At 36.5% G+C, this 21,993-nt stretch overlaps 1 protein-coding gene across 3 annotated transcripts in view; it reads left to right on the top strand.

Moving 5' to 3' along the window:
- Window positions 1-21,993, top strand: part of ZFYVE9 (zinc finger, FYVE domain containing 9) — a 121,065-nt gene that overhangs the window by 86,393 nt on the left and 12,679 nt on the right. For all 3 annotated transcript variants that reach the window (XM_008577792.1, XM_008577860.1, XM_008577922.1), the window contains 3 exons: window positions 16,643-16,793; window positions 18,973-19,053; window positions 21,814-21,976. In XM_008577792.1, coding sequence (XP_008576014.1) covers window positions 16,643-16,793; window positions 18,973-19,053; window positions 21,814-21,976 — 395 coding nt within the window. The remainder of the gene's footprint in view (window positions 1-16,642; window positions 16,794-18,972; window positions 19,054-21,813; window positions 21,977-21,993) is intronic.

Consider the following 21,993-nt stretch of genomic DNA (forward strand, 5'->3'; position numbering starts at 1 on the left):
TGAGTAGTGTATCAGGAAGTAGTTCTGAATATTAGCAGCATATAAGGATACTATAGGAAGGAAAGTAAGACAGGAAGGCTAGTTTGGGGTTGGAGCATAGGAAGCTTGTGATTCTGAGCGGGGGACACAGTAGAGAAGATGTGATATATCAGAGCCCTGCTTTGATAAATATGAAAACATCATGTGGAGTGAATCAGAACTGAAGGAGACTGTGGAAAATAGTTTTCAGGTTATTTTTAATGTCCGGAAAAGAGTTATTAGGCTTTGAGCTATGGCGAAGATATGGATAGATACAGGAGATATTACAGGCTTTGAATTAATAGAGCAGGGGATTAGCAAAGCTAAAATGGATAGTAGAGTATTTATATCATCATATGACAAGCATAAGTTATTTTATGGTCAGTAGGGTCCTTTAAATATCTGGGAAGATCTCCCCTTATTGTAAATAAACATTATTTCTAAAAAAAGAATATATGTGCATTTATGTTTGAAGGAATATGAAGTTTGTTTCACTGGGCTTGAAGTTGACATCCAGGGAAGTGTTTTCCTCTGTGGCCAGCTGATTTATTCAGAATGTCTAAATTGAAAATGTTTCTTAGTCTGCTTGTAGTAGACAAAATTAGAAACCACTTTACCCTAATGATTGGTAGAAATGAATATAACATTCTTTAAAATTGCCACGTCATCATCTCAGTTTTTGTCATGTGATACAAATGTAAATTGCAAATGAGAACCTAATGTAGTCTATTAGTTGAATTTGCTAAGGAGAAATTTGCTAGCTCATTCATACTGTTTGCAGAAAAATTATTTATTTATTTTTTTTCCTAAACAGCTGTACTTTAATTTTTTTTTTCCTTTGCAGAAAAATTATTTAAAAGTAACTTTTGGAAATCCGCAATAGAAGTGGTTTGGATTAGTGAGGTTGATACATGTCAGTTTAAAAGGAATATTCTATTATTGTTTTGATTCCTCTGGTGATATAGTAATATATTAAAATGTTAACTTTGTAAGAGTTATAAGCAGGAGCTGAGGGCAGCCCCATCCACCTGGAAGCAGGCAAGAGAGCATGCCGAGGGTCCTAGGCAGGAGCCAAGGGCAGCCCTCCATGCCCAGAAGCAGGCAAGAGAGCACACCAAAAATACCACTTTCACAGTGGTGGCCTACAACATCCACCATCACAGCCACGGCTACTGCAAAAGCAGCTTGACACCAGAGCAGTAGCCACAGCCACCATGCAGCCAGCCCGCCAGATGCTCAACTGCATTGACACAAGGAGTGTCACCAGTGGAGGCTGGAAAAAGAGGACGTCTCTCTCCTCAAAGCCCATTCAAGAGTAATAGAAGAAGGAACTGCTCTACCAGATGACCATACATCAATGTATAGACACTAGAAATATGAAAACCCAAGAAAATATGACACCACCAAAAGAATACAGTAATTCTCAAATACCAGACCCTGTAGAACAGGAAACCCTTGAAATGACTGAAAAGGAATTCCAAGCAACAATCTTAAGGAAATTAACTGAGATATGAGAAGATTCAGACAATGTAATGAAACAAGAAAAAAAATCCAGGATACGAAGGAGGAAACTTACATAGAGATTAGTACCTTAAAAAAGAATGTAGCAGAACTCGTGGAACTGAAGGATTCACTCAGTGAAATAAAAAGCACAACCAATAGCTTAAGCAGTAGGCTAGAAAAAGTAGAAGAAAGAATTTTTGATCTTGAAGATAGTCCTTTTGAAATAACACAGGCAGACCAAAAAATGGAAAAAAGAATTTTAAAAAATGAAGCAAATCTAAGAGAGCTAGCAGACTGTCTCAAGTGCACAAACATTCAAATCATGGGTGTTCCAGAAGGGGAGGAGAAAGAAAAAGGCATGGAAGACTATTCAAGAAAATAATAATGGAAAACTTCCTAGGTATAGGGAGAGAAATGAACTTTCAGATCCAGGAGACTCAAAGATTCCCAAACAGATTCAAACCAAAAAGATCCTCTCTAAGACACATTATAGTCAAATCAGCAAAGCTCAAAGACAAAGAAAGAATCTTAAAAGCAGCAAGAGAAAAATGTTGTCACCTATAAGGGAGCCCCTATCAGACTAACAGTAGACTTCTCAACAGAAACTCTATGGGCTAGAAAACACTGGGATGATATTTTCAAAATACTAGGAGAAAAAAATCTGCCAGCCATGAATACTACACCCAGCAAGGCTATCCTTCAGAAAGGAGGGAGAAATAGTGTATTTTCCAGAAAAACAAAAACTGAGAGTTCACCAGCATACAACCAGCTCTATAAGAAATCCTCAAGGAAGTCTGGAATCTGAAAAACAATAATCATAACCACAAATACACATGAAAGAAGAAAACCCACTGGTAGAACAAAAATGCAAACAAGAAAGAGAAAGAAACTAAAATCACCATCACAGAAAACATAATGAAAATTTAATAATGCCCCTGCTTTATTTCTGACTTTAGTAATTTTGGTCTTCTCTCACTTTTTTCTTGGTCAATCTAGATAAGGTTTGCAAATTTTGTTGATCTTTTTAAAGAATCAACTATTGGTTTTGTTGATTTTCTCTAATGGTTTTTAATTATGAATATATTTCCTATATATTATATGAATATATTCCCTATTTAATATATTTCTGTTGTAATCTTTGTTATTTCCTACTTATATTTACTTTTGGTTTGCTCTTCTTTTTCTATTTTCTTAAGGTAGAAGTTTACATTACTGATTTAAGATTTTTCTTATTTTTAACATAGATGTTTACAAGTATAAATTTTCCTATAAGCACTGCATGAGCCTCACATCCATTACATTTTGATATGTTGCACTTTGATTTTTATCTGAAAGTGTCTCTAATTTCCCTGTGATTTTTCTTTTTACTTGTTGTTTATTTATGAGAGTGTTGTTTAATTTCCACACATTTGCAAGTTTTCTAAATTTCCTTTTGTTATTGTGTCAGAGAATATTTCTATGATCTTAGTTTTTAAAAAATGTATTAAAACTTGTTATGTGGCCAAAAAATAAAAAACTGGAGTCTGAATGATAGTTGTAGGAATGTACTCCTCTTTGACTTTTTCTTGTGTCTTTGTTATTTCAAGTTGAAAAATTTTTATTATTAATAATTCTGTGCTGAGCATCTTCCTATGTATCCTATGAACTTGTCCTATTATCTTTAGAATAATTTCTAGAAATGGAATTCTTATATCAAATGATAAGGACATTTTAAAGTTTTGATAACCCCCCATTTATCTTTCAGAAAGAGGGCATCAATTAAAGACTTCCACTAGTTGTGTGTGTGTGTGTGTGTGTGTGTGTCTCTGTGTGTCTGTGTACATGCACTTCATTATATTCTAACTTCTAATTATTATTGTCTGATTTGGTATGGTTTATTTTGATTTGTTATTCTGGGTATTTAGTCTTGTTTCAGTCAACACTATCTCAGTCACTCTTTAGGAGAGTAATTTGTACATTAAGACTTTGCATTTTGTTGTTTACTTTTATGGACATTTTCTCATTTTATTATATGTTGGTTAAGTACAATGGCCCATATAAAAAAAAAAGTTGAAAACAAAACAAAGTCAAGTTAGGAGATGATGATGCCTTAGAGTATTAATTAACAATACCTAGGAATAAATTTAATCAAGGTTAGGTAAAAGACTTTTACCCTGAAAACTACAAAATATTGCTGAAAGAAAGAAAACTTAAATAGGGCTGGCTATTTAACTTTCTGGGTAGAGCATGGTGTTGATAACACTAAGGTCATGAATTTGGATCCCCATACTGGCCCACTGCAAAAAAAAAAAAAAAAAAAAAAAAAAAAAAAAAAATTCCCTGGACTTTGGATTTTCTAGCCTCCAAAACTGTAAGCAATAAATATTGTTTGTTTACAAATTACCCAGTTTCAGGTATTTCTGTTATAAGCAACAGAAATGAACAAATACACTAGGAAAACTACAAAATTCTGATGAACAAAATAAAGAACAAAATTAATGGAGAGGTATTCCATGTTCATGGATAGGAAGACTTAATATTGTCAAGATGTCAGTACTACTCAGAGTGATCTGTAGTTTCAGTGCAAAACCTATTAAAATTTCAGTGGCCTTTTTGCAGAAATAGAAAGGCAATACTCAAATTTAAGTTTTTCTTAAAGTTTACTGGAATTGCAAGGGGCCCTGAATGGCCATTCAAGAATCTTCTTGAAAAAGAAGAACAGAATTGGAGGATTCACACTTTCTAACTGTAAAGCTTATTACAAGGCAGCAGTAATCAAAACTGTGGTACTGGCATGGAAGAGAATTAACAACCCAGAAATAAGTTCACACATTTATGACCAGTTGATTTTGACAAGGGTGCCATGACCATCCAGTGGCAAAAGAATAGTCTCTCCAACAAATGGTGCTGGGGCAACTGGATTTCTACATGTGAAAGAATGAAGTTGTACCACTACCTCACACTATTTATGAAAATTTACTCAAAGTGGATCAATGAAGTAAATATAAGAGCTGAAACCATAAAGCTATTATAGGAAAACATAGATGTAATTCTTCCTGACCTTGTATTTGGCATTGGATTCTTACATGTGACTACAAAAGCAAAAGTAACAAAAGAAAAAATAAATTGGATTTAATAAATATTAAAAATTTCTATGCATTCAAGGACATTATTAAGAAATCAAAAAGGTTACCTACAGAATGGAAAATATTTGCAAATTAAATATATATAAGGGTCTAATATCCAGAATATATTAAAAAATTCTAATAACAACAAAAGACAACATTCCAATTAAAAAATGAGCAAAGGACTTGAGTAGACAAAGAAGGTATATAGATGATCAAGAAAAGATGCTCAACATCACTAGTCACTACAGACATGCAAATCATGTAGGTCGCTTTGGGTGGTATGGACATTTTCACAACATTAATTCTTCCAATCAATGTACATGGAATGTCTTTCCATCTTTTGGTGTCCTCTCCAATTTCTTTCAGTAGTGATTTGTAGTTCTTATTGTAAAGATCTTTCACCTCTTTGGTTAAATATATTCCTAGGTTTTTGTTTGTTTGTTTGTTTTGTAGATATTGTAAATGGGCTCCCTTCCTTGATTTCTTTTTCTCCTAGTTCATTGTTGGACTATAAAAATGCTATGATTTTTGTATATTGATTTTGTATCCTGCAATGTTACTAAATTGGTTTATCAGCTATAAGAGTTTTTTGATCAAGTCTTTAGGATTTCCTCTATATAGGATCATGTCAGCTGCAAACAGGGACAATTTGACTTCATTTTTACCAATTTGGATGCCCTTCATTTCTTTCTCTTGCCTGATTGCTCTGGCAAGTACTTCCAATACTATGTTAAATAGGAGTTGTGAAAGTGGGCATCCTTGTCTTATTCCTGTTCTTAAAAGAAAAGCTTCCAACTTTTCCCCATTCAGGATGATATTGACATTGGGTTTGTCATATGTGGCTTTTATTGTGTTGATACGTTTTCCTTCTATACCTAATTTGTTGAGAGTCTATTGTGAAGGGATTATGAATTTTGTCAAATGTTTTTTCTGCATTTGAGATGAATCCCATTTGATGAATTCCATTTGATCATGATGTATAATCTTTTAAATGTGCTGCTGCATTCTGTTTGCTAATATTTCGTTGAGGATTTTTGTGTCTATGTTCATTAAGGATATTGGTCTGGAGTTTTCTTTTATGTTGTATTTTTGTCTGATTTTGTTATCAGGATGATGCTGGCCTCATAGAAGGGAGTTTGGGAGAATGGCCTCTATTTCAGTTTTTTTTTTTTTTTTTTAATAGTTTGAAAAGAATTGGTATTATTTCTTCTTTTAAGGTTTGGTAGAAATCAGCAGTGAAGCCGTCCGGTCCTGGGCTTTTCTTTGTTTGGAAGACATCTAATTTCTTCTTCAATCGCATTGCTTGTTATTGGTCTGTTCAGGTTTTCTATTTCTTCCTGGTTCAGTCTTAGTAGTTTGTATGTATCCAGAAGTTTATCTGTTTCCTCCAGGTTTTTAAATTTATTGGCATAAAGTTGTTCATAATGTTCTCTAATAATTACTTGTATTTCTGTGATATCAGTTGTGATGTCTCCTTTTACACTTTTGGGTTTTATTATTTGGGTCTTCTCTTATTTTTTTAGTTAGTCTGGCTAAAGATTTGTCTATTTTGTTTATTTTCTCAAAAAATGAATTTGTTTCATTGATCTTTTGTATCATATTTTTGGTCTCTATTTCATTTAGTTCTGCTCTGATCTTAATTATTTCTTTCCATTTACTTATTTTGGGATTGGATGTTCTTGTTTTTCTAATTCTTTGTGGTGTATCATTATTTGTATGGTTTCCAAAGTTTGTCTTGTTATTGGTTTCTACTTTTAATCCATTGTGGTCTAAAACACTGGAAATTATTTCAGTTTTTTAAAATTTGTTGAGACTTGATTTGTTACCTAACATAATATATCTTGGAGAATGTTTCATGTGCTGATGAGAAGAATGTATAATCTGTAGCTGTTAGATAAAATGTTCTGTAGATGTCTGCCAAGTCCAATTGGTCTAGAGTGTGGTTTAAATCCTGTGTTTCTCTGTTGCCTAGATGATCTGTCCAGTGTTGATAGATGGGTGTTGAGTTCACCAACTACTATTGTATTGGGGACCTATTTCTGTCTTTAGGTCTAATATTGTTTGCTTTATATATCTGGGTGCTCTGATGTTGGTTGTGTATATATTTATGACTGTCATGTCTTCTTGGTGAATAGATTCCTTTATCATTATGTAATGCTCTTCTTTGTTTCTTTTTGTAGTTTTTAGTTTAAATTCTATCTTATCTGATATAAGAGTAGCTACTCCTGCTTAGTTTTTGGTTTTCATTTGTGTGATATATATATATTTTCCATCCTTTCCCTATTAATCTGTGTGAGTCTTTACAGGTGAAGTTATTCTTGTAGGCAGTATACAATTGAGTTGAGTTTTTTAATCCATCAACCTTTCTATGTCTTTTGAGTGGAGAATTCAATCCATATACATTTAGGGTTGTTCTTGAAAGGCATTGTCTTACTCCTGGCATTTAATTGCTTTTCATACAGTTGTTTTAAATATCTTTTGTTCCTTTCTTTCTCTTTTTTATTTTTTGTCTTCTGTGTTCTTTGGTTTTTTTGAGGTGGTATGGTATACTTTCTTTCTCTTTCTTGTTTGTGTATCTGCTATACTAGTAGAGTTTGTTCTTTCTTGTGTATTTTTGGTGGTGATTACACTTTGTTAGGTTCCAGGTGCATGACCCCTTCAAGGATTCCATGTGGTGAAGAACTCCTGAAGCTTTTGTTTGTCTGGGAAATATGCTATTTCTCCTTTATTTCTGAAGGATAGCCTTACTGGGTATAGTATTCTTGGCTGGTAGTTTTATTCTTTTAGTAATTTGAATATATCATCCCATTATCTTCTGGCCTATAGGGTTTCTGCTGAGAAGTCTGTTGTTATTCTGATGCGGACTCCCTTGTAGATAACTTGATGCTTTTCTCTCAGTTTTTAGGATTCTCTATTTGTCCTTGATTTTTTTTTTTCCTTTTTGTCTTTTTTCGTGACCGGCAACGATCGCAACCCTCAGTGTCGCGCCGGTACCGGACCGGGACCGGCAACGGGATCGCAACCCTCGGTGTTGCGCCCGCACCTCGCTCAGCCAGTGAGCGGCCAGTCTGTATGTGGGATCCGAACCCTCGGCGGGAGCGCCACCGCACTCCCAAGCGGCGCACTGTAGCTAGCAGTGCGCCACCGGGCCGGCCCCTGTCCTTGATTTTTGACAATTTGACTACAATGTGTCTTGGAGAGGATCTTTTTGGATTGAATCTATTTGGGGATCTTTGAACCTCTTAGATCTGTAAATCTGTATCTCTACCAATGCCTGAGAAGTTTTCTGCTATTATATCATTGAATATGTTTTCAGTGCCTTTTCATTTCTTCTCCCTTTCTGGAACACTCATGATGTTTGTGTGCTTAAGTTTTTCTGATAGCATAGAAATCTATGAGAGCATAGATTTTCTTCATCTTTTAAAATTCTTTTTTCTTTTTTTTTTTAGGTCTGCTTGGGTTATTTTGGAAAGATTGCCTTTGAGATCAGACATTCTTTCTTGCACTTGCTCTTGCCTGCTATTTATACTATTAGTTGTAGTTTTTTATTTTATTTAATGAGTCTTTCAGTACCAGGAGTTCTGTTACATTCTTTTTTTTTATGGTACTTATCTCTTTGTACACTTCTCCTTCATGTCCTGGATTGTTTTTCTTAATTTGTTGTGTCATACATCTGAGTCTTTTTGTTTCTCACTGAGTTTCTTTTCTTTAATATTGTTACTCTGAATTCCTTTTCAGACATTTCAAGGGTTTCCTGTTTTTTGGTGTCTGGTATTTTAGATACTGTATTCTTTTGTGGTAGTGTCATATTTTCTTGTTTTTTCATATCTCTAGTATTTCTCTGGTGGAGCAGTTGCTTCTTCTACTACCCTGGGGTGACTTTGAGAAGAAAAACTCCCTCCTGTAGATTTGTTATATATTGCCTGTTGGTTGTGGTGTTTTAGTTTTCGTTATGGATGGACTTAGTAGACTCAGTTGTTCCGGGTAGACTCAGTAGTTCTGGGTAGACTCAGTAGTTCTGGGGAGCTCAGCTATGTCTTAGCCGCTGGGGCCATCTGGACAGCTGAGCCTCCATGGTTGGGGAGCTGTGTATACAGCCAGGGCAGCTGGACTGCACAGGCAACTGGACAGCTGGGTCCACGTTTGTGGATGGGGCTGTGTGGGCAGCTGAAGCAGCTGCAGAAGATATCAAACTAGAGATGCCCATTGGATCACTAATTAGAGATTGCCCCTCTAATATAAAGGGACCAGAGTAAGGAATGGACAGCAAAATGTGGGGGAGAGCATGTGTGGGAGATCGTGGTTAGCCATCAGGAAGCTGGTGAGGACCCTGTAGAGCATTAAAAACAAAGCAGTGTGATGTGGAAAGGAGAAAGAAGCATTTGGCTTCAGCTGCCACCCAATCTCCAACACTAGGATCAGTGCAGGAGGAATTCTTCCTTGTGGTGGAAAGGTTCTACTCAGCCATGAGCAGTTTCCTGAAGTAACCCTCTCCTCTTGCTTGTGCCCCAGACTGCCCGCAGCACTGCTGTGGTTGCCTGTACCATTTTCTAGTTCCAGAGCAGTGACTCTTCTCCTTGCACAGGAGTTTGTCTTGCTCAGCCTGCCCAGTTGCCTGCATGGCCCCAGCTGCCTGTGCAGCTCAAGTCTTACAGCTACCCACATGGCCACCCACATGAGGCCCCACCCACTCATGTGCACCCAGCTGCCTGGCTGCCTGTGCAGCCCTGGATGTCCAGCCACCTGTGCAGCCCCAGCTGCCACAGCCACCCATGCACTCCCACCTGGGTAGCTGCCCATGGAAGCCTGGCCATCTAGCTGCCCATGCAGCCCCAGCCACTGCAGCCTCCCACACATCCCACTAGCCTGGCCACTTGCATGGCCCCACCAGCCCATGTAGGCCCAGATTTTCAGCCACTTATGTGGCTCCAGCCATTCATGCAGCCCCAGACATCCAGCTGCCCACCTGCTTCAAATAGAAATTCTAGAAATGAAGAACAAATTATCTGAGCTGAAAAATTCAACTGGAAGCTATGACAGCAGACTTGATCAAACAGAGGACAGAATCAGTGAGCTTGAAGACAGAACATAAGAAATCATCCAATCATGGGAGTAAAATGAAAAAAGAATAATAAAAAGCCAAACAGAATTTCAGTAATTATGGGACTTCTTCAAGTGAAATCTCTGCATAATTGGTGTACCCAAAGGAGATGAAAAAGGAAGAGATCTAGAAAGCATATTTAAGGAAATAATGGCTGAAAATTTCCTAAGTATGGAGAAAAATGACAGCATCTAGGTATGGGAAGCTCAGAGGTCCCTAATCAAGTTCAGTCCAAAAAGGAACACCCCAAGGCACATCGTAATCAAATTATCAAAAACCAAAGACAAAGAAAGAATACTGAAAGCAGCAAGAGAAAAGAAACACATAGCATTCAACAAGCTCCAGTACGTCTCTCAGCAGATTTCTCAGTAGAAACTGTGTAGGTAGAAGAGAATGGGATGAAATATTCAGAGTGCTGAAGTAATAAAACTGTTAGCCAAGAATTCTCTATCTGGCAGAACTAACCTTTAAATATGAAGGAGAAATAAAAGTCATTCCCTGACAAACAAAATCTAAAGGAACTCATCAACACTAGACCTGTGTTATAAGAAATTCTAAAGGGAGTTCTTCAGGCTGAAAGAAGATGAAGGTAAAGTGTAACAAGAAAACATTTGAAAGTACAAAACTCAGTAGTAAAGTAAGTAACAGATAATCTCAGAATGTTCCAGTGTTGTAAGCGTGGTGAATAAATCACTTATATCCTTACTGTGAAGACTAAAGGACAAACCCCACAAGATAATAATAAACTCAACAATTGTGTAAGATATAGGCAATATTAGAAGATGTAACTTGAAACAACAAAATGTCAAAAAGAATGGAGGTGGAATGACATCGAAGCATAGAGTTGGCTTTGGTTTTTTCTTTTTTCTTAGATATCAATGTTAAGTTTTAATCAGTTTAAAATGATCTGTTAAGATTATAACATGTTTTTTGTAAGCATCGTGGTAACCATAACACAAAAACCTATAATAAGATATACAAAAAATAAATATAAAGAAATCAAAAGATACTACTAGAGAAAACCAGTTAATTGTAGAGGAAGACAGTAATACCAGAAAAAATATAACAAAATGGCAGTAACATGTCCCTATATATCAGTAATAATTCAAAATGTTAATAGGTTAAATTCTTCAACTGAAAGACACAGAGTGGCTGAATGGATTATAAAAAAAGAACCAACAATATGTTGCCTACAATATGTTTACCTTTCAGGACACACATTGACTGAAAGTGAAGGGATGGAAAAAGATATTTGTTGCAAATGGAAATGAAAAAAGAGCAGGAGTAGCTATACTTACATCATATAAAATAGACTCCAACCCAAGGAAAGTAAAAAAAGATAAGGAAGGTCATTATATAATGATAAAGGGATCAGTTTAACAAGAGGATATAACAATTTTAAATATATACACACCCGGCACTAGAGCACCCAGATATATAAAGCAAATACTACTAGACCTAATGGGAGTAGACTCCAACACTGTAATAGTTAGGGACTTTAATAACCCACTTTCAGCGAAGGAGAGGTCATCCATGCATATAGAAAATAAACCAAGAAATATTACAGTTAATCACTCTAGATCAGTTAGACCTAATGGACATTCATAGAACAATTCATCCAACAGCTGTAAAATACACATTTTTCTCAGCAGCACATGGAACATTCTCTAAAATTGACTATACATAAGATAACAAAACAAGTCTTAACAAATTTTTAAAAATTGAAATCATACCAATATCTTGTCTGACCACAGCTGAATAAAACTAGCAATCAGTAATAGAAAGGACATTGGAAACTGTACAGAAACATGGAAATTAAACAACATGCTCCTCAACAATGAATGAGTCAATGAAGAAAATTAAAAAGGAAATTAAAAAATTCCTGGAGACATGTGAAAATGAAAACACAACATATCAGAACATATTAGATACAGCAAAAGCAGTTGAAGAGGGAAGTTCATAGCAATATATGCCTGCATCAAAAAAGTAGAAAGAGTTCAAATAAACAACCTAATGTTATGCCTCAGGGAACTAGAAAAAGAATTACAAACAAAACCCGAAATTAGTAGAATGAGAGAAATAATGATCAGAGCAGAAAAAAATGAATTGGGATTTTTTTTTTTTAATTTATGAAACAGAGTTAGTTTTTGAAAAAGATAAACAAAATTGATAAACTTTTAGATAGTCTAACGATGAAAAAACAGCATGTGTGAGTTTGCTAGCAACTGTATACTAACAAACTGGAAAACCTAGAAGAAATGGATAAATTCCTGAACACATACAACTTACCAAGGTTGACTCATGAAGAATTAAGAAACTTAAGCAGACCAATAATGAATAATGAGATTGAAGCAGTAATAAAAAGTCTCCCAACAAAGAAAATCCCAGGACCAGATAGGTTCATTGCTGAATTCTGCCAAACATTTAAAGAAGAACTAACACCAATTCTTCTAAAACTCTTCAGAAAAATTGAAGAAGAGGGAGTACTTCCAAATTCATTCTATGATGCCAGCATTACCCTCATACCAAAACTGAAAAAACACACAACAACAAACCTACAGACCAATATCCCTAATGAACATAGATGTCAAAATCCTCAGCAAAATACTAGTGAACCAAATCTAACAACACGTTAAAAACATCATTCACCGTGATCAAGTAGGATTCATCCCAGGGATGCAAAGACAGCTCAACATATGCAAATCAATAAATGTGATACATCACATCAACAGAATGAAGGAAAAAACATGATCGTTTCAATAGATGCAGAAAAAGCATTTGATAAAGTCCAGCACCCCTTCATGATAAAAACACTCAACCAAGTAGGTATAGAAGGAATGTACCTTAACATAATAAAGACCATTATATGACAAACCCACAGCATTATCATGCTGAATGAACAAAAATTGAAGGCTTTTCCTGTAAAATCTGGAGCAAGACAAGGATGCCCACTCTCCATTCTTATTGAACATAGTACTGGAAGTTCTAGCCAGTGCAGTAAGGCAAGAGAAAGCAATAAAAGACATGCAAATTCTAAAGGAGCAATTCAAAGTATTCCTGTTTGCAGATGACTTGATCATACATAGAAACCCTGAAGACTTCACCAAAAAATTACTTGAATTGGTAAATGAATTCAGTAAAGTGGCAGGATACATAATGAACACATAAAAATCAATAGTGTTCCTATTTGCCAATAACAGTGTATCTGAAGAAGAAATGAATAAAGTAATACCATTCTCAATAGCTATCAAAAAAGTGAAATACCTGTGAGTAAATTTAACCAAGGAGGTGAAAGTTCTCTTCAATGGAAACTATGAAACACTGGTGAAAGAAATTGGAGAAGACACAAATAATTGGAAAGATATCCTCTGTTCATCAGTTGGAAGAATTAATATTATCAAAATGTCCATATAATGCAAAGCAATCTATAGATTTAATGCAATCCCTATCAAAGTACCAATGACATTCTTCACAGAAATAGAAAAAACAATCTTAAAGTTTGTATGGAATCACAAAAGACCCCATTTAGCTAAAGCAACCTTATACAAAAAGAATAAAGTTGGGGGCATCACACTATCTGACTTCAAAATATACGATAAAACTATAGTAACCCAAACATCATGGTACTGACATAAAAACAGACAAATTGACCAATGGAACAGAATAGAAAGCCCAGAAATAAATCCATGCATCTATAGCCAACAAAATTTTGAGAAAAGTGCCAAAAATAACATTGGGGAAAGGACAGCCCCTACAATAAATGATGCAGGGAAAACTGGATGTCCACATGCAGAAGATTGAAACTAGACCCCTGTCTCTCACTGTACACAAAAATCAAGTCAAAATGGATCAAAGATCTAACCTTAAGACTCAAAACTATGAAACTACTAGAAGAAAACCTGGGGGAAATGCTGCATGACATGGGAGTGGACCGGGCTTTTTTGAACAAGACTACAAAGGCATAGGCAACTAAAGCAAAAATAGACCAGTAGGACTACATCAAACTAAAAAGCTTCTGCACAGCAAAGCACACAGTCAACGAAGTGAAGGGAGAACCTCCAGAATGGGAGAAAGTATTTGCAAACTACACATCAGACAAGATTCTAATATCCAGAGTGTAAAAGGAACTCAAATAACTCAACAGCAAAAAAACAACCTGATATAGTTTGGATGTGTTGTCCCCCCAAAACTCATGTGGAAATCTGATCCCCAATGTGACAGCGTTGGAAGCTGTTTGAGTCATGGGGGCAGATCCCTCATGAATGGATTAATGCTCTCCCTGGGGGGTGAGGGTCCTGAGTGAGATCTCGCTCTATTAGTTCCCGCAAGAGCTGGTTGTTTAAAAGACCCTGGTACCACCCCCCCTTTTGCTTCCTTTCACCATGTGCTCTGCTTGTACCCACCATCTGCCCGCTGCTTTCTGCCATGAGTAGAAGCAGCCTGAGGCCTGTGCCAGATGCAGCTGTCCCAGAATCATGAGCCAAATAAACCTCTGTTCTTTATAGATTACCCAGTCTCAGATATTCTATTATAGCAACACAAAAACGGGCTAATACACAACCCAATTATAAAATGGGTCAATGACAGACATTTTTCAAAAGAAGACATAAAAATGGCCATCAGGAACATGAAAAAATGCTCAACATCATTAATCATCAGGGAAATGCAAATTAAAAACATGATGAGATACCATCTTACTCTAGTTAATGTGGCTATTATCAAAAAGTCAGAAAATAACAAATGCTTGTAAGGATACAGAGAAAAGGGAGCTCTCCTACATTGCTGGTTGGAATGTAAATTGGTACAGCCATTGTGGAAAAGGGCATGGAGATTCCTCAGAGAACTAAAAATTGATTGTATTACCTTATGACCCAGCAATCCCACTACTGGGGATATATCCAAAGGGAATGAAATCAATATATTGAAGAGACACCTGCACTCCCATGTTCATTGCATCATAATTCACAATAGCCAAGAGATGGAATCAACCTAAATGTCCATCAATGGATGAATGGGTTTAAAAAACTGTAGTATATATACACAGTGGAATACTATTCAGCTGTAACGAATGAAATACAGTTATTTGCAGCAACATGAATAGAACTGGAGACCATCATGTTAAGTAAAGTAAGCCAGGCATAGAAACACAAATACCACATGATCTCACTCACATGTAGTATCTTTTATTTTTTATTTTTTGTCCCTTTTGAGACCGACCGCACCACGCTCAGCCAGTGAGCTCTGTGAGCGCACTGGTCATCCTTATATAGGATCCGAACCCACGGCAGGAGCACCGCCGCGCTCCCAGCGCCGCACTCTCCCGAGTGCGCCACGGGCTCGGCCCCACATGTAGTATCTTAAAAACTTTTTTGTAAAAAAAAGTGGTTCTCACAGAAGGAGAAAGTAGAATAATGGTTACCAGGGGCGGGGAGGGGAGGTGTCAGAAAGGGGAAGTGGTGGATTAATGAGTACAAAGCTATGCTGTCTACCCTAATCAATGTATAGTATATGCATGTGTTAAAACAATACACTGTACTTCACAAATGTGTACAGATAAATGTTAAAATTAAAAAAGAAAATACCACAATGAGGTACCTCTTGGTACCCACTGGATGACTATAAAAAAAAGGAAAATAACGATTGTTGGTGAGCATGTGGAGAAACTGGAGTCCTTGTACATTGCTGGTAAGATATTTCAGCCACTATGAAAAAGTTTGGCAGCTTCTCAAAAAGTTAAACATAGAATTACCATTTCTATACAATTCTACCCCCACGTATATACCCAAAAGAATTGAAAACAAGGTACTCAAATAAGTACACATATACAGATGTTCGCAGAAGCACTATTAACAATAGCTGAAAGGTTGAAGCAGCCCAGATAGCAATCAATGCATGAATGGATGAAGAAATTGTATTATATACATACAATGGAGTATTTTTCAACCATAAAAAGGAATGGAGTATTCAGTAATATGCTGCAATGTGGATGAACCTTCAAAACTTTATGCCAAGTGACAGAAGCCAGACACAATGGTTACATATAGTATAGTTCCATTTATATAAAATATTCAGAATAGGTAAATGGATAGAGACAATGCAGATTGGTGGTTGGAGGAAGAATGGGACACTGTGGTACTGCAGTTTATAATATGAGGACGAAGGGACTAAAACAAAATTAAAAGTTTCAGATTAGATTTTTAAAGGATTAAAGACATTTTAAAGGATAAGTTCAGAAAGTTGGACAAGTGGGTGGCATGAGAAAAAATGGGAAATAAAAGCAGACAAATAAATTATCATTGACCTGTTTCAGTCAGAGGCTGGAGTTTAACAACAAGGTAAGTTCAGATTTGTTTACTTGACACAAAATAGTGAGTTATTTCAAGTTAGTTTCAGAAATATCTTTTGATAATAACATGGGAAAATATTAGTAGGTCTTTCATTGAAGATCTCAAAAATAAGTTAGTAAAATAGAGAAACAATTTCATATTTCATTGAGGAAAGCCTCACTCCTTTGGATGTTCAAAAAGAAGGCAGATGCACTTAAATATGAGACATTCTTTCAGACTTAGAATTTCAGGGTATATATCCTCAGAGAATTCAGTGGATAGGAGAAACTACTGTTAAACTAATTTTAGTTACTTGAGTTCAGTTTAGCAATAAAAAGAAAATGAGTGGAAAATGTGTCATGTTCTTAGGTTGTAGTACAAATCACTTATAAATTGCACAGGGAATTTTTGTATATGTTAACTTTGTTACTAATGATGACTATGATTTTTTACTTTGTTTTTATTATTTGGTAGCCCCTTTGTCACCTTAATAAGTAATATTATTCTGTTAATTTTGTCCTTGAGATGGTGCACAGAAAAACGCTCATTCTTTTCAGAATAAGGTTAACCCTCTTCTTTGATTGCAGATGATGAAAGCCATGAACAAATCCAATGAGCATGTCCTGGCAGGAGGTGCCTGCTTCAATGAAAAGGCAGATTCCCATCTTGTGTGTGTACAGAATGACGATGGAAACTATCAGACCCAGGCTATCAGTATTCACAATCAGCCCAGAAAAGGTGAGCATTTGAGCTGGTTGAGATTATGATTAATGGAAGATTATACTGGATTTGGGGAGTTGGATATCTCAGTCTCCTAACACTCACTTTCTAGATATGTGACCATAAACTAATTAATCAACCTTTCCAGGTATATTCTCCAGGATTATGTTGACTCCCTAAGTAGCTAGACTCAGAGTTGCACATAGGATCACTATGCTTGAGGGAAACATTTTGATATTGGCAGGGCCAGCATTGATATTTGAAGGTGAGACTAGGCGCTCATAGTGAAAGTGTGCTTGGGTAGATTTGGAGCTTGTTAGATGACCACACCCAAAGAATCTCTATTAATAGGTTGACAGAACTTTGGAGGAAAAGATCTAGGTTCAGTGCTACTCAGAACATGGTCTCACTCACCTAGGAGAGTGTCAGAAATGAAGAATCTATACCCCAGATCCGCTAATCAGAATTTACATTTCAATAATGTAATTCAAATGCACATTAGTGTTTGAGAACCATTGCTCAAGGTGGCATTACCCAAAGTGTTTTCTCAGGCTCTGTGGTTTTAAAAAATGTTCACATAAATAAGTAAAAAGAAGTTTTGCTTAATAACACAAGGTTTCTCAGACTTAAGTTTTAACAGATTTCTTTACCACAGGACTTTTCAGACCCTTTAACTAAGCTGATGTGTATTCCGATTTTTAAAAAGAGGATAGTGTCTAGCTCATCTCAAATTTATTTGATCATGAATCTTTTTTCCCACAGAGTATCTCCCAAAACTAGCTTTCTTCAGTATGTTTTGTGAAACACTTCTCTAATATTCTGTACTAAATACCTTTTGTGCCTTTACTGCACAACCGATTTAAAAAATATAACGAAGACAGTGGCTTACAGTAGGTAAGTAGTGACTTACAGTAGGTCACTGTCTTCATTATGTTTTTTAAATCAGTTGAACATGCAGTAAAGGCATAAAAGACATTTAATACAGTATATTCAAATGTGATATCCAAGGTAAAGTATATGATAAGTCCACAATGCTCTCTATTAGTCCAATTCTATGTAGAATATTCAGACATGTTCTGGATATCATTAATATATGTATATTTATAAAAGTAGAGGGTCTCCAGAGGATGATTCAAGACCTGTGAGAAATCTGGGACCTATGTCAAAGGAAGACTTCTTGAATAAAGTATAAATGTTTAAACTGGAAAGGTATTGATTGGAAGAGGATGATAACTAGCTATCCCTATTTTTAAGGTTTTTTTATTATGTGGAAATAAGGCCAGAACCAGCACCAATGGGTGAAAGTTGGAGCCAGATTTTGGCTCAGTTTGAGGGCACACCCTGTAACCTTGAGAGTTATTCAGAAGTTGAATGGGTTGTTTTGTGCTGTTGTTGGCTCTCTGTCACTAGGAGTCTTTGACAAAGACTGGATGACCACCTGTTAGAGATATTGTAGGGCCAATATGTAGGAAGTTGAATTAACCTAGTTCAGTTTAAGAGATGGAAAAATATACAGTATATACAGTATACAGTATAGTGGAAGTTTTCATAAATGTAATTAAATATTTTTTCTTTTATGAAGAGAGAGTAGTGATATGAGTTTGTCTTTTAAATAGGTGGGGATTATTTTCCTTTAAATAATTACTTGGCAGATAAAATAATTGGCAAACGTATCTTCATCTTCAAAATATATTTGATCTAAAAAAATTCTGGAAATCAATGGATTAGATCAGGAGTCAGCAAACTTGTTTTGTGGAGGGCCAGATATTTTAAGCTTTGTAGGCGGGGTCTTTGTCACCAACTATTCAACTCTAGAGTTGTAGTGCCAAAATTGCCATAGACAACATATAAATGAAGGGATATGGCTGTGTTCCAGTAAAATTTTATTTACGAATGGGCTGTAGTTTGCCAAACCCTGGACGCTACTACTACAATTTCTTGGCTTGTAAGATTCTTTGATTCTTAATCGGAAGAAGTACAAAACAAAATTGAGGAATGTGTTTTAAAACCTCATTCCCAAAGCTATCATAAGCATCAGAATTATTAGTTACTTGTATAATGCGGGAAACAGATTCACTGTTTTTTAAATTCTGTATGATGTTGTTTGGCATTTCTAACTAACAAATACTTTATTATTTTTCCTAGTCCCTCCATCTCAGGGTCTGCTGTCACTGAACTATCTCTTTTGCTATTTTAGTGACTGGTGCCAGTTTCTTTGTGTTCAGTGGTGCTCTGAAATCCTCTTCAGGATACCTTGCTAAGTCCAGTATTGTGGAAGGTAAAGAATGAATTGTTTACTGCATATACTTTAGTTCAGTTCTAATTATACAATTAAAAAGCAAGGGACATTAAGGGAAACCTTGACACTTCTGCTGTTGATGTCTGACTCCTATTATTTATTCAGTAACATCTCACTCTTCAGCAAATTAAAACTGCCATGAGAGGGCTTAGTTCTCTACAGAAGAGAGTAAGTAGTAGAGATACCATGAGACAGTGACGTAAAAACTAAGAGATGGCCTTTCAGAAATCTGGGATAAGGTACCTGAGGGGATGCAGTCTGAGTTCAGATATATCAATAGGTGCAAATATGTAAATGTTTAGACAAAGTTCAGTCCCTCCTAGCTATAAGAATCATGTAACCATCATTTGGGGTACAGAATTGAATGTGCTTGCTGTTGGTTTGCTATAATTAGATGTGACACATATCCTAATAAAGTTAATTAAATTAAATGAAAGGCTAATTGGCACATACTATTTATTTTCTTTGTTGGTTATTCTTCACTCTAGTTTGATCTGATTACTCCTGTTGCATAACAAATTACCCCAAAGCTTAATGCTTAGAACAACTATTTTATCATGCTTGCTGATTCCTCTAGGTCAAGAATCTTGACAGGGCAGTGCAGGGATGGCTTGGGGTCTCAGTTAGATTATTTGAAGGCTGGGGTTAATGGCTGGGAGCTAGAATTATCTGAAGGTTTGTTCATGCACATGTCTGGAGCCTGGCCTGGGATGATTTAAAGACTAGGAGTGTTGACTGGAGTACTCCTTAGCATGACTGTTAGCCTTGGGATAGTTGGACTTCTTACATGATGGCTCAGAGCTCCAAGCATGAGTGTGCCAGCAACAAGGCAGAAACTGCATTGCCTTTTGTGACCCAGCCTCAAAAGTCACACAGTGTCACTTCCACCTACTCTGGTGTTGGAAGAAGGGAGAGGAATTAGTCTCCTCTTTTTGGTGGAATGGGAAGGTGGCCCTGTAGAAAAGCATGTGAGACAGGAGATATTATGGCCATCTTTGAAAAATATGGTCTGCTATATGTGATGAGATGACAGGTCAGCATTTCCACAGTAACTCACTCCAAGACCCTAAAAGCAGTCCTTTTTGAGGGCTGGATTCGAGTGTGTTAATTGAAATACATAGATAATCTTACATATATCTACAGATATTGGCTTTGGTCTCCTTTTTTGACAAATTTAATAAAACAGTGAGGGCTGGCTGATTAGCTCACTTGGTTAGAGTGCAGTGTTACAACAAACACCAAGGTCAAGGGTTTGGATCCCCATACAGGCCAGCTGCCAAAACAAAAACAAAAAACCAGAGAGTGAAGCACAGAGTGCATTAATATTTTACAACTAAATTTCACAACTCTGACTACAAAGCAGAAAAATGCTGTTAAAAGAAATCTCCAAATTAGTCTAAAGTGACTAATTAATGCCTGTATTAGTCCATTTCTGTTGCTTATAACAAAATTACTTGGAACTGGGTGATTTATAAGAAAATGAAATTTATTGCTTACAGTTTCTGAAGCTGGGAAGTCTAAAGTCCAAAGGGAACACATCTGGTGAAGGTCTTAGTGGTCGCAACAGTGATGGCAGGTATCACATTGCAAAACTGGCAGAGCAGAGTGAGTGAGAGCCCAACCTCCTCATTCACTGTCTTTTTAAAGCCCTCAGAACCACACCCCTGACCACCATTTTTAATCCATTCACTACAGCATGGTCCTACAATCCAATCACCTTTTCAAGGCTCCACCTTTCAATTACCATAATAGGATTTCCCACCCTCAGCACTTACAGTGGGAATTAAGTTTTGGGAGGACATTCAACCCAAGGCAATGCCTATATGATCAAATGCTGACTATAGTTGAAATCATGTCTTTAAAAACACCCTTCAAATGTTGTTAAAATGATAGATTGGATGGATACAGATCCTTATAAATGCAAAGCAATGTGTATAAAAGCTGTGTGTCTCCGGGTTGGGAATTCCTTGGGTCTTGCATTTCTCTGTGTGTTTTAGTAGAGCAATTGGCTGCCTATTTATGAAACTTTTATTGAGGCTCTTTAGAAATTATTTCAGCTGACAAAATTGTGTCAGTGAAACAGAGTAATTGCTCAGCATGTGACAGCTTTTACCCTCAATTTCAGTGTTTGCCTTTGACTCAGGTATGTAGCAACGGAAAAATCGTTATCGTCTGTTGGCTATATGATAGCCCATATGAAACTGTGATAGGTTTGCCTTATTGCTAGTCAATAAATGAATTTATCTCCAAGCCCACTAGTATACTTTATTCAGTAATTTATTTAACAAGAGTTTATAGGGCATTCACTCCATGCCAGGCAAACACAGTAAGATGAGAAAGATGGAGATGCAAACAAATAAATATGATCTGAGCAAGATAAATGCGGGAGTGGAAATAGGAGCTAAATGTTCTGTGAGCCCAGAAGAAGAATGTGACCATGTGTAAATTTTCCTTTTGAGCAGTATGAGAAGAAACTCTTAGTTGTGTGTGAAGTGAAATCAATAGGCAAGTGTTTTAAGCAGAACCTATTTTGGCACTTGCTCCTCACAGCACTGTTTCAGTAAGAGGTTCAGCTCATAGAGCAAAACCTCTTTGTATCTGTCAGCTTTGGAGAGCAGAGCGAAGTTTTACATTTAACTCAGAGAGATTTGCTATGTAGATGCCAGGCACTGTGTTTCATCTGCCCGCCTCCTGGCTTTGCATTGTTTCCATCTGTACTGTCTCGGTGCTGATTCTTAGATGGCGTTATGGTCCAGATCACTGCAGAAAACATGGATTCCTTGAGGCAGGCGCTGAGAGAGATGAAGGACTTCACTATCACCTGTGGGAAGGCAGATGCAGAGGATCCCCAAGAGCACATCCACATCCAGTGGGTGGATGACGACAAGAACGTTAACAAGGGGTAAACGCACTGAACTT

This window comes from Galeopterus variegatus, unplaced genomic scaffold (genome assembly GCF_000696425.1).
Source record: "Galeopterus variegatus unplaced genomic scaffold, G_variegatus-3.0.2 Scaffold6, whole genome shotgun sequence".
Lineage (NCBI taxonomy): Eukaryota > Metazoa > Chordata > Mammalia > Dermoptera > Cynocephalidae > Galeopterus > Galeopterus variegatus.